This window comes from Patagioenas fasciata, chromosome 5 (genome assembly GCF_037038585.1).
Source record: "Patagioenas fasciata isolate bPatFas1 chromosome 5, bPatFas1.hap1, whole genome shotgun sequence".
Lineage (NCBI taxonomy): Eukaryota > Metazoa > Chordata > Aves > Columbiformes > Columbidae > Patagioenas > Patagioenas fasciata.
The window spans coordinates 33801383-33813512 of NC_092524.1; the positions used below are offsets into that span (position 1 = coordinate 33801383).

The 12130-nt window shown below is 42.5% G+C and overlaps 1 protein-coding gene across 5 annotated transcripts in view; it reads right to left on the reverse strand.

The window, feature by feature from the left end:
- The window catches only part of SMOC1 (SPARC related modular calcium binding 1), a 132800-nt gene that overhangs the window by 12732 nt on the left and 107938 nt on the right, over positions 1–12130 (reverse strand). For all 5 annotated transcript variants that reach the window (XM_065839873.2, XM_065839877.2, XM_065839875.2 and 2 more), the window contains exons 10-11: positions 11164–11269; positions 1382–1629 (exon numbers count right to left, since the gene is read on the reverse strand). In XM_065839873.2, coding sequence (XP_065695945.1) covers positions 1382–1629; positions 11164–11269 — 354 coding nt within the window. The remainder of the gene's footprint in view (positions 1–1381; positions 1630–11163; positions 11270–12130) is intronic.

Here is a 12130-nt window from a genome sequence, read left to right on the forward strand (position 1 = left end):
CATACAACAGAAGAAACCGTGAAAGGTTAAGGCTGTGTTCTCAGGAAATAGTTGGGCAATCAGGCACTCACAACAATGTCTTGCTGCTTTCTTTCCCCTTCACGTGGGCTCAAAGATTCACATTTTCTTCCTTCTCTTTTTTTTTTCTTTTCCATAAACTAAATTTTGAATGGTCGGCTGGCCAAGGCAGCAGATTCCAGAAAGTCTTATTCCAGGCCAAATGGCAATAAAACTTATTTGGCATATTCATCTTATGGGGAAAGTAATAAAATTAAGGAAGAGGGTTTCTATTTTTGTACGTCATTCCTCAGTAAGGTACCAATGACTAAGAAAAAAACTTCCACTGAGCTAGGGAAGCTAAATGCATCTCACAGCTGACAAGTAATGCTATAGGCTTATTATGATAACTAAGATGTTTGCAAAGCACCTAGAAAAGGCAACTTCCCAACATCCAGATGCACTGACTCCCTTCCCACTCATGCTAAACCTGAGGAAAAAACTAAGAAAAGGTTAAGCCTGGAGAAAGGACCTACACACCCTTCCCAACTGGCACAACAGTTATAACAAGAGCAGTCTGCACAGTCAAAACACCTGCACAGGAAATTAGTCCCCTGGAATCTCCCTGTTTGCCTTCTCCTGCCAAGCAAGTCTGCCCACAGTAAAGAATGACTGATCAATTATTGAATTTGGGTTGAACAGTTTCAATTTGTAAAATTTCCAAAAATATTAGTCTAGGTCCCAACAGAAGATGAGGTGAAGATGAAAGAGGAAAAAAAGGAAGGAGGGTGGGTTGGTTGCTCAGGCACTAAACAGAAAGGGAAATGTTATTCATATGCCCTATTTCTCCCTCAATCTTTAAGTGCAATTTCACTCTGAAAAAGGGCAATCCTGCACTTTCTTTCTGAGTTGTTCTCTTTGCATCATCCACTTTCTTGCATGCTGGATTTAGCATCTAAAATAGATACTACTTCTGTTAGTCAACAGGGTCTTTGGGGAAGGACTGGGTCTCTGCTGGCTCATACATCATCCAGCCTACATGGTTGAGACAACAGAATATTGTTAGCAGTGTATTAGTCAGAAGGGACCTGATCTGAACTACAGTTTCCAAGGACTTCTACAGTACAAGCAGGGTTGTGGGCAAGCTCATCTTTTTGTCCTGTTTCTGTACAGTGCTTAGCACAAAGGTCCATGATAAGTGATACAAGACAGAACCATAACACAAATAACGAACTACATTTGCATGGCGGGGTATGAGTCCCACTCATTTTCTCACACAAACTGTGGCACTTTTGAATCACCTGGGAGGAAATTGATTCCTGAGTTTGCTGTATATCCATGTCAGTCTTTCATGTCCATGCAGTGGGGAAGAAAAGGCACTCACCTCCTTCCTTGCCAACTCCCAAGCACCCTTTCAGCTCCTGAAGCGAGATTGACTTGTCCTTGTTGAGGTCACAGTAGTCAGTAAAACGTCGGGCACATTTCTTGGGCTTGGCTTTCTTCTTTACGTAACGTTTGAAAGGCTTAAGCTCCCGCTTGTTGATGTCATTGCTGCTGTTGTTGTCCAGCTGGCTAAAGTACCAGTGTACCACTCGCTCCTCCAGCGTGTGGCTGGGGTCTGGCTCAGAGAACCTGGAACAGAGGAAGCACAGGTCCCCAACAAGGGGCTGTTCTCACCAACACCGTCAAACACATGCTGAGGAGCCAGAGCTGCTCACCTAGTCAGACATGCACTAAGCCACATCTAAAGGAGGCAAAATATGCAGGACTTACAATCTCCTCCTTCTAGCTGGGCTCTTTTAAGAGAGATGAACTTTTTCTAAACATCTCATTTAACATTAACAAGTGGTGCCAAAGATTTCTGGAGACTGATAGGCTCAGTAGCTCTGGTTCTCCTCACATCAGTTGCTGAAACTCTGCCTAATCCCAGAACGATTCCCTTTAGAGGGCAAGAGGCAATCTCCATGGTCCTTTTGGCCCTTGGGCTCCCCTTCAAGTTACCAGCAGGAGAGCCGTGAGTGTCAGCTGTCATGGTGGTTTCTGTGATAGCAACGTTGGGACTTCAACATTGGGACTTCAAAAAAAGAACAAATTCATTTAATGCAAGACACATTTGTTATTTGAAAATGTCCTTGGCAAGATGCAACATTCTTCCTGTATCTATTTATACAATCTGAACTCCTGTGCCGTATTTTCAGCATATTTAATGCTTTTCACATGGTTGATTTATACATAAAAATTTCACAGCAGACAAGCACCACAAATCCATGGAAAGCAATAATATGGAACTGGCAACTTCAGTTTGCTTCATTTCTTACTCATTGTGATATTACAAGTTTGACATTATTTGGATCACATTTTCTTTCTGTGCCCAACAAGAAACAATATCAGAGAGGAGGAGGAAAAACAACAGCTTAAGATGCACAAATAGAGAATGCTGCGATTCAACATAAAGCCATCGCTGAATAGGCAGTGTTATGTCATACCATTTAAGTGGTGTCTGGTCCTCTGCAGCAGCTGTAGGAAAGGGATTATTCTTCAGTGATACCAAGAACCAAGGAAGAAACTATTTTTTAAGAAGAATTCTTCAAGAATTGCACTAAGCTAGTCTGGCTCCATGTGATGAGCATGCCAGCAGAGAAATCTAAAATGATGCTAAGACTTGAGCCTTTTTCCTCTCACAAATAAAGCATTTCAGTGCATGGAAATTAGTGAATAGGTAGTCAGACAGGCTACACTGGCACTGGTTGCTCTGACTTATTCCAGGATGTCTCCAGCTACTGCCTAAATTCCTTATTGAGCAAGGAGAGGGGGGACAGTTGGATGCTGCAGGCAGCCAGATTCTGATGTGAGCTTGGGGCATTCTAGCTGATGGGGAAATACGAACTCAGGTACCTTGAAAAATGCACTCTAAGACTGTCACCAACCTTGTTTCAGAAACTGGTAGGATATATATTTAAATGGTCACTGAAAATGTTTTTGTTGGAAACTGGAAGGGAGAAAATTATTTTTACCTTACGGTATGACCAGTTTTGCCTCTAAAATGAAGCTACAGAGCCTGAAAAATACAAACCCCACCCTACCACCATGGTAATTTAAATAACTAGTGAAAGGGAGTCTGCAATATGAAGAGAGCAAGCACTGGAGCTTAGGCTGAAAACAGAGATCACCACTAACCTTCCCTGATAGCTTTTACAAATGATAATACGATTTAGAAAGGAAGCTCCTACACAGAGACATCTGGATGCTTGCAACAAGTAAACACAAACAGTAGGGAGAGGCAAACAAACTTCACATTTTTCCCTAGGTTTTACCTGAAACTATCTCCTTCATAATTTAATTCTTAGCTGAGAAGCAGTCATAGCACCTGGTCAATGTACAATGGGACAAACACTGTGGAGGAGAAAGAAAAGGTTGGGAATAAGTCTGGCTTAGTTTTGGGAGCCAAAATTCAAGGCAAACCCCTGGAGCCACCTATGGTCATGCAGAAATTGCAAAAATCTCTCCAGGAAACAAAGGAAGTGCCTGGATTTTTCAGAGCCTTGAAACTGTATGTGAAGACCAGGATGACAGGAGAGAATAAAAACACATCCTGTGGCTTGTTTTTATGACATTTATGAACGTTGGCTTCTCTCCCTTTTGGAAATGAGCTGGATATCGTTTGAAGAATAGCAGGTTTCCAACAGCCACAGGGAAACTCTGTATTTCAAGGAACAATATTCTGCTTTTGCTGGGATAGAGGAATAAAATCTGAGCTTTTGCGTATGAGATTCCTCCCATCTGCACCTTGGTCTGCCCTTTGTTTCCTGAAGGCTCACAACTGGAGGGGCAGAAATGGAGAAAACAGCAGAGCATCTTAGAACCAACAGCAGAAAGACAACAGATATAGGACCACAAGCTTCTCTCTACCTGCTGAAGAGACACTCAGAAGAAGGACTTGGAAGTGCCTCTTTTTCAGAGGCATACCAAGAAGGAACTCTTACGAGTTACCAAGAGAGGCAATATAGTTCTCTTCAGGATGTCCATAAAGAATATCAGGGAAATCCACAGGCTAATACAAATACATTGACTCATGAGGTGATGATACATCAATCTTTGCCATTACAAACATGCTGAGAACTCATGCTGAAAACTGCAGCATGCTAATGGAGCTAAAGGGAATTAATTTAACTGCTGTGATTGTAGGATGATGGAAGATACAGCTATTTCTGAGTTTTTACCACTTATTGTTGGCTGGCTTAGCAGGACTACAGTTCCTGAGTTGGTTGCCTGCCCTTTCTTATGATCATCCAGAATTCCAGCACAGCCACATCATCTCAGTTCAGCCATATCTCCCTCATGAAATTACATGATACAGTTTACAGAAGGCTGAGGTTTCAACACCATATCTAACTATCTTGACTTTGATGGCTGCCCACGCAAGACATTTATGCACCATCCATGAAACATGAATTGATGCAATTTCACAACACTGCTAAGCCACCTAGCTTTGATGATGAGCCATGACAACCACCATCCCTGCCAGGTCAGCTGAAATAATCTGGGGGCTTTAACTGTCCTATAAACACAGACTTTGTAGGAGTGTTCCAGGAGATTTTCCCTCAATTACCTCTCCATTGATGTTGCAAGAGAAATAAGTCAGCCCTTAGATGCAAAGTTCATTTGTTGAGCTGCCTCTCTACTCATTCAGATCATAACAGAATCAGAAAAACCAAAAGAGAACAAAGCTACCCTATACATTCTCAACTCCCAGCAAAACAACATCTCTTGCACTAATACCTGTCACACAAACCCCCACTGAATTCCAGTCTCTCATTCCAGTGCTGTAGCAGCTTTGTAAGTCCTAGTGAAGACAGACATTATCAAAATGCAGGTAGCCTTCTCAGTCTTCTCATGTTGACTATATTACAGCTGTGCTTACTTAAATTCTTCCTCTTTAGCACTCTATGGCAAAACAATCAATCCTAAAGAATGAGTACTGGGGAAGCAAAGAACTCTGTGCAAGGTGATTTTCCAAATCTAACCTGCTATTGATGGATTGCTTCCATAAATAAGCCAGCAAAAGTTTAGCTCCATTATGGAGCATAAGCCCACCCACAGTCCAACAATAAAGAGAAGTGTGATCTGTCATTAACAGCCCAGGACAGGGAACTTGTGCTCTCAGCTTTCTTACTGATTTGTTGGCATCAAGCACTTCGTCTTCTCTAAGTAGGGTTTTGCTCCTCCTCCCGGATGATGTGCAATCAGCTCCCTGATAAGAGGAGAATACTTATTTCTTAGGTGGTTTATGCTTGAAGGTACTGTTACTTCTAACAATACTGTTTTCCAGTTGAGACACAATTCCAAAGAACACCATCATTTCATCTGGTGTAACTACGGTGCAGACAAAGAGGCTATGAAAAAAACATGGACATGTACTTTTGCAGCTGCAGTGAGTTCTGGAGCAGAGAGAGCAGAATATGCTAAAATACCAAATAGGCAGCTTGAATATGCACTTTTCATGCATTCCAGCCCTTGAGGCCCCTTGCAAGAAAGGAGGAATTAACTCAGTGGGAAGGAGCAGTGAAAAAGGGGAGGTATACAGGGTAAAGTATACAAGAGCAGCAAATATCAGATATTACTCACATAGAAAATCACGTGCAATTGCATTACCCTCCAAAGAACAGTGCTATCAAAGCGTAACATGTCCAACTAAATTTTACTGAGTAAACTGAAGTCCATTCCTACCAAAGCTGATCCTTCGCTCCCTGCACACTTGCAGCTCCACTGCATCCCACTGCACAGGCTGCACAGACCCACAGTGCTGCAGCGGTGACAGAAAATCTTGGTGCAAAATACTGCTGTGACAGAAAGCAAGGCTGCAATCTCTGAAGTACGCAGCAGATGATCACCTGTTTGAAGACCTCTAGAAAACCTATTATTTTGTAATACAAACTTTGCAAGGCAACAACAGCAGCTGAGGCAGAAGGACGGAAGGGGAATAAGACCAGTCTAACATCACCTAACAGGACCGCAAACAGATACTATAAACCAGAGGGAGCTATTCCAGGATGAGAGAACACTGATGGACAAGAAGCTGCTAGCGGATGCAACAGAGTAGAAAAAATTTAGTCCAGCTCCCACTCCAAACACACAAGGTATGTTTGTAGTAGTATGTCTACAGAAGTTTTAAGTTTCTATGACTTGAAAATATTTTGCAAGGATGTATACCTTGCTTGGTGCTGTCCCTGAACAAAGGACAGACGAGAGCAAAGATAAAGAAATGACAGGACAGACCCTCCCATCAATGCCCATGACAGCATTCACGATATTCACCAAGGTATCTGGGGGAGTGATGGAAAGCAATAAGAGTTTAACAAACTGAAGTAAAATTCAGAATTGTTCTTGCTCTGCTTACACTTCTTACTCTCCTTTTGTTGTTCTTTGTGGTTTTCTGTTCTGGAGTCAAAAGCTGTAACGGTGGAACATGTCTTGAATCAAAGAGGATTACTCTAATGGAACTGCAAAAGGATCGTGTATTTATTTAATTATTCTCCCTTTCCCGTAGCCAAAGACTCAATAAAAAACTCAACTGTGTTCAGACTAAACAAAAGGGTACTACACAGCCCAAATTTGCTACAAGGCATGCGTAATTCCTCTAAAGTTAAAATTTAAATTAACCTCCTATTATAGGCCAAATTTCTTCTTCTTCTCCAGCCAAGTTGTGTATGAAACACTATTCTGAACACAACTTTTCTGAAGATTGTGGGATAAATAATTTAGAATGTTTAAAAATCATCTCCTTTCACTGCTCGTTTACTGTTCAAAGATCCTCCTCTTATACAAATGCTGCCATATCTTTAATTAGGTTAGAATTTCCAGAGGAGCACAAAAAGAAGTTGGTATCTAACTTCAATTGAAATGCACTAGGGCTTGGGCATTAACTTCCTTGCACTGTTTGAAAGTGTCAATCTTTATTAAAACATGGCTTGGCTTCAGAACACCCTGGAGATGTGCTGAGCTGTGCTTGTCTGCTTCAAACTGCTCAACTAGAGCTGAAAGAGAACCTTGGGGGCAATTTTCTGGAGTACTTTTTAGGGCTATTACACGGGGAACCATTGGCAACTTAAAATGAAGGGATGCAGCTGCTGTGTTACATGACAAGGGTAGCTGTTGTAAGCTGCCCTTTTAAACAAAAATTCCACACGGCATTAATATTTTTGCTGATAAAGCAGGAAGCCACAGTGCACATATTTTGGCAACTAAAATTAATTTCTGATTTGGCAAGGTCTGAAGAGAGTTTTTCCAATCAGGGAAACTCAGGCCGGGATCCCCTTTGGTCTCTTTTAGTTTAAGCCCTGTGTAATAAGAGTATGTCTGAATTAGAAAATAGACTAAAATGTACTAAAATGGAGTCTACATTTTAGAAAGTGCTGCTCCTACTATATAGGATTTACACATGAACAATTTCAGCTATGCGTCTTTTCAAAAAGGATACCAAACACTGGTTAATAAACCCCTTTCCTACAAGCGCTCCCTTAATTACTTTGAAAACATACAGTAACAAGATGTGCCTTGGAGTTATCACATAAACTTAAAATTAAGAATGAATTTTACCAGAGATTTTCTGTTTCAAAAGTCTAAATGAAGTCTACTTGGCTATTTAGCTGTAATATAAACCAGGGCCACAAAGAAGGGAAGTTCTCATCTCATTTACATTATTGTAAAGCAAGAGTAACTCAATTAAAGTCAATAGCTTTGAACTTGCTTAAACGAGACAAGACCTATAAGGGATTACAAGGTTGTTTTAAGCATGCCCAATAAAAAAAAAAAAAAAGTCTTATCAGGTTTTACTTACATGGCCTGCAGCAATCCAAGTTGTACAGCCTCACTTTGCTACTACTAGATTGGTTTTGTGTGTGCCAAGCATAAAGTGTACAGTTTAGCGCAGCTCGATGTAGCACTTCTCCATAATTTCTCCCCATGCTTGCCCCCTATCTCCCCCCAGAAAGCCAATACATACATTAATTGCAAAGTCACAGCTTTGCAGTATAAATAGGTAGTGTTGAAGACTCTCAGCAAATGCAAGAAGTTTTCACTCCTCATATCCAGATTCAGACTAAAGGCTGCAGGCTCATCTAATCTGATTTCCTGTATATCATACTCACAGAATGTGAATCAAATTACTCTTAGGACCCTAACTCAGGTTTGACTAAAGCAAGTCCTTCTGAAAAGCATCAGGCCTAAGATGAAAGTCTTAGAGAGAGGGAATATGTCACCTCCCTCATGACTTCATTCTGCCTTAGTATTGCTCTTGCTTTAAAGAAATTTTGATCACAAGTTTGTTTATATTCAGCTAATCACGTTCTTCCTTGCTAGACTAAAGAGCCTGCAGAGCTTTTGTCCCTATGGAGATACTGAGACTATACAAAATCATCTTTCAACCTTTTTTTTTTTTTTCTGTTAGTATCCTAAAGAAGGTGAAGCTCCTTAAGACTCTCACTGTTAGGCTTTTTCAGCCCTTGGCACTTTGGAAAGGCTCATCTCTGCATTTGGTCCCGTATTTTAATGTTGATACTAAAGATGTATATTGCATGCTAGTATACTCTCTCTGCTGCCACAGATGAACAGGAATACTGCCTCCCTTCCCTAAAACTCCTACTTGTTGCTTCTCTGATCAATGAAAATACACAGGACAATATATGGGGCCAAGTGACTTGGGGGTATGGCTTGCTGTTTGCCTGGCCTGCCCTCTGCAACAGGCATAGGCTTTGCTGGTGATACTTAAAAATTTACCTTAGATCATTGGATGCATTTGTTCAAACCGTAAAATAAAAGCCCAGGAGGATGAAATGCTGAACACTGTAAAGGAACAGAAAGAGGGAGGCTACAGAGGGAACAAGTGTGCGTTTAAATACAGAACCTGTTCTGCCATCATTATGGCAAAGATGGAGAAGAGCCTGCAGTAAGCGAAGCTTGCCTCACCAGTAAGAAAACTGACATTAAGACATTAAAATTGGCATGACTGACATTAAGAAAAATCACATAGCCAGATCTCCAGCTTTTCTTTACAACATGACCTTCTCAGCAAACCTGGGCCAGGGAGATGCAGGATAAGCACCTGTTACCTCGGCAGTTGTTAAGACTGGAAATGAATTAGTCTCATTATTAACCCTATTTGTAAAGTATCCCTTTGTCTTGGAAAAGAGCTTTCATTTCCAGTGTCAAAGTCAAGTTAGATTACCCAGACAATTTCAGATATTCCTGAAGAGAGGACTCAGGATATTCATCCCCTTAGGAAACTCGGAAAGCAGGACTCATTGCAGAGACACAGCTTCCGAACTGCACAAACTCATATGAAATGAAAGTGGTACTGATTGGATTTTTATATAAGTACCAAAATTTTGTTTGTTTGTTTGTTTTGTTTTGATTTTAAATAAATGGTCCCATCATGGCATGGTGGGATAGAAAAGCTTGACGCATGTTCTTTAGGCAATGAGCTTAGCCTAGGCTGATGTACGTGGAAGTTTACACCAGTTTCCTGACTTTAATTGTGGTTGTGGGCAGTATTTGGGTGGTAGCAATCTTTCACCATACAAAGTACAGCCTGCTAAAAGATTTCTTTTTCCCCTTGCAACTGGGCTGCTGACACTAGAGCTGAAAATAAATCAACATGATGACTGTGTGAAGAGCTGGGTAGTGAAAAATCCTACCAGAAAGGCTTCCATTGAAAGCTGAGAAATACACAAAGCTTGGGGAACATTAGGAAGCAAGCCTGCTGGTTTATAGAAGTGCAGTGGGGGCATACATCTCTGATCTCTACAATATTTGTTTATATTAAGCTTTATTGTAAGAGCAATGATTACATTGACTGGATTTCAGTCCCAGTGCCAAAGATGCCAAACAAGTATCAAATCCTCTCCAGGGCTTCCCACCACCCCTACCCACTGCATTTGAACCATGCAAATTAGACAGAATTGACAGTGGAACGCTTATGGTTGAGAGCGAACAACGCATTTCCCATCCTTGGGGCATTTTTCTTCCTGTTTATATGAATATAGACATGCTAGGCATATACCACTAATTCAATGGATTACAGAATATTCAGCATGCAGGCACGCAGCCACTGGCCTGATTGTAAGGTCCAAATGCAAAGTTAAAACCATATGGGTTCGCATGCTCCATACTGAAAACAAGAGTCACAGAGGTGCCACCCAGGAAGCTTTTAGTCTTGAGTAGTTAAAGATGGCACTGCTTCCTTCTACAGTTTGAAAGAGGAAAGCAGGGGATCAACATTACTCTCAGTATGCTAAAGCAATATCCACAGAAATAACATTTGCACAGAAGCACCTCCTTCATCCCTACACCCCTATGAACATGAGCACATTAGTTGCGGCACCCCTGCATGCTAAACTAGCACTGACTCCTCTTCCAGTCAGGGGAACCTAGAACCACAGAAGCCTTGCCTGGCCGAGGCAATAAAGTGCTCTTTTAAATCCATCACAGCCCATTCTCAATGGCCTGTCCTGCTGCAGCATCGCAGCTGCTGCGCTAAGGGGATTTGCTGTTATCAAGCAGAAGGGGGAGACAAGACCTAAGCTTTTCTCCAGTTCCCCAGAAATGCAGACTTCTGCCCCTCTCCTGCAAAAGGCCCGACCTGCTGCTCCTTCCAAGAGGGATGAAGAGGCAGCTGATCAGAGGGGAGGGCCATGAAAAACAGGTCCTCACCTCATCGGCAGGCTGACTCTGGCCCCACAGCAAAACCACAGCAAAACCACAGCACTGGTACTGCCAAGAATTCAGTTCACATTCTTTACTCCCTGTGGAAGCCACTAGGCCACACGGCCTCCTTCAATCCATTTGCATTTTATTAGATCTTTTCATGCACCAGGGGACAAAAGAACAAGCCACTTCCTCCCACTGAGCTCTCATTTCACACTTCAAATGGGCTATACAGACCTTTATGGTGGAGCAGCTGCCAGGGAGGAGGGGCAGGAGGAGGCAGACAGGGCTAGGATAACAGGATAGAGCAGCAACTGAAGATGCAGCCTCAGCTCCTCTCCCAGCAACCCAGAGGAACCCAAATCAGTGCAGAACACCACCTTTCCCTCCCACCCCCATCTCAGGGGCGCCCAGAGCTCTGCAGCCACCTTGGAGGCATTCAGCCTGGGTGCTTTCTGGACTCACCTCCCACCCCCAGTAGGTGCTGCTGAGTTAATAGCCTGTACCATGTCCGTAGTCAGAGCATCAAGTAAGCTGGTAATAAATTCAACTTTCTTCCCTTCTGGGCAGCCTGCAGAAAGAAAAGAGGGGTTTAATGCAAGAACACACAGGATTGGTCCCCAGTTCAGCAAGGATCAGCCAGAACATCCTTTGTTTGTAACATCAGCCATCATCACAGTCCTTAAGGAAAGGCAGAAGAATTCCTCAGTGGGTTTCTCTGTGTGGCAATTTGTCCTGCAGCTTTTGTCCAGGCACACACAGGGTCAGCAACAATATCTGGCAGGATCTGGTTAGCTCTATAGCCTCTCCCAGTTCTCTACCAGCATAACCACAGGGATGTGCTGGAAGCGCCTGGCAGACGGGAGTTCCCATGGTGACACTTGCAGAGACATTTACAAAACAAGTCATTGCCTCCTGGGTCATCTTCCTCTGCAAACACGACTGTTTTGAGGTCTTAACTGACAGCTTAAAGCTTCCGCATGCACAGGCCAAAGCGAGGAGCATTGCTCGTGCTCTCCTCTTCAGGCAGCGAGTGCATTGCCTGTCAGCAGCTACCATAATAATTCAGTTCTTTGCGTGATCACACTGCATGAGAAATACATCAGTCTAAGTCAACACATGGTAATCACCCCCAGTCACTGCTGGCTTAAGCAGGACAAAGTAGGCTGAAGACAAACTTGGTAACCATTTCCATTACTTAGTGCAGAGGCCACCTAGTTCACCACCATCATAACAACCAACAGACAGAGCCTCCCGTCCTTAACAGTGCTGGCCTGTTACGACACAGCTGAGATAAAATCCTCCATCTCCTCACCTTTATGAGGCAGTCTATGCTCTTTTCTTGCTTCTTAAAGGAGCAAAAGCTTGCTTCATTTACTATCACATTGATACTGTAACAATTACTCTATCCTACTAAGGAATAAGAATACTT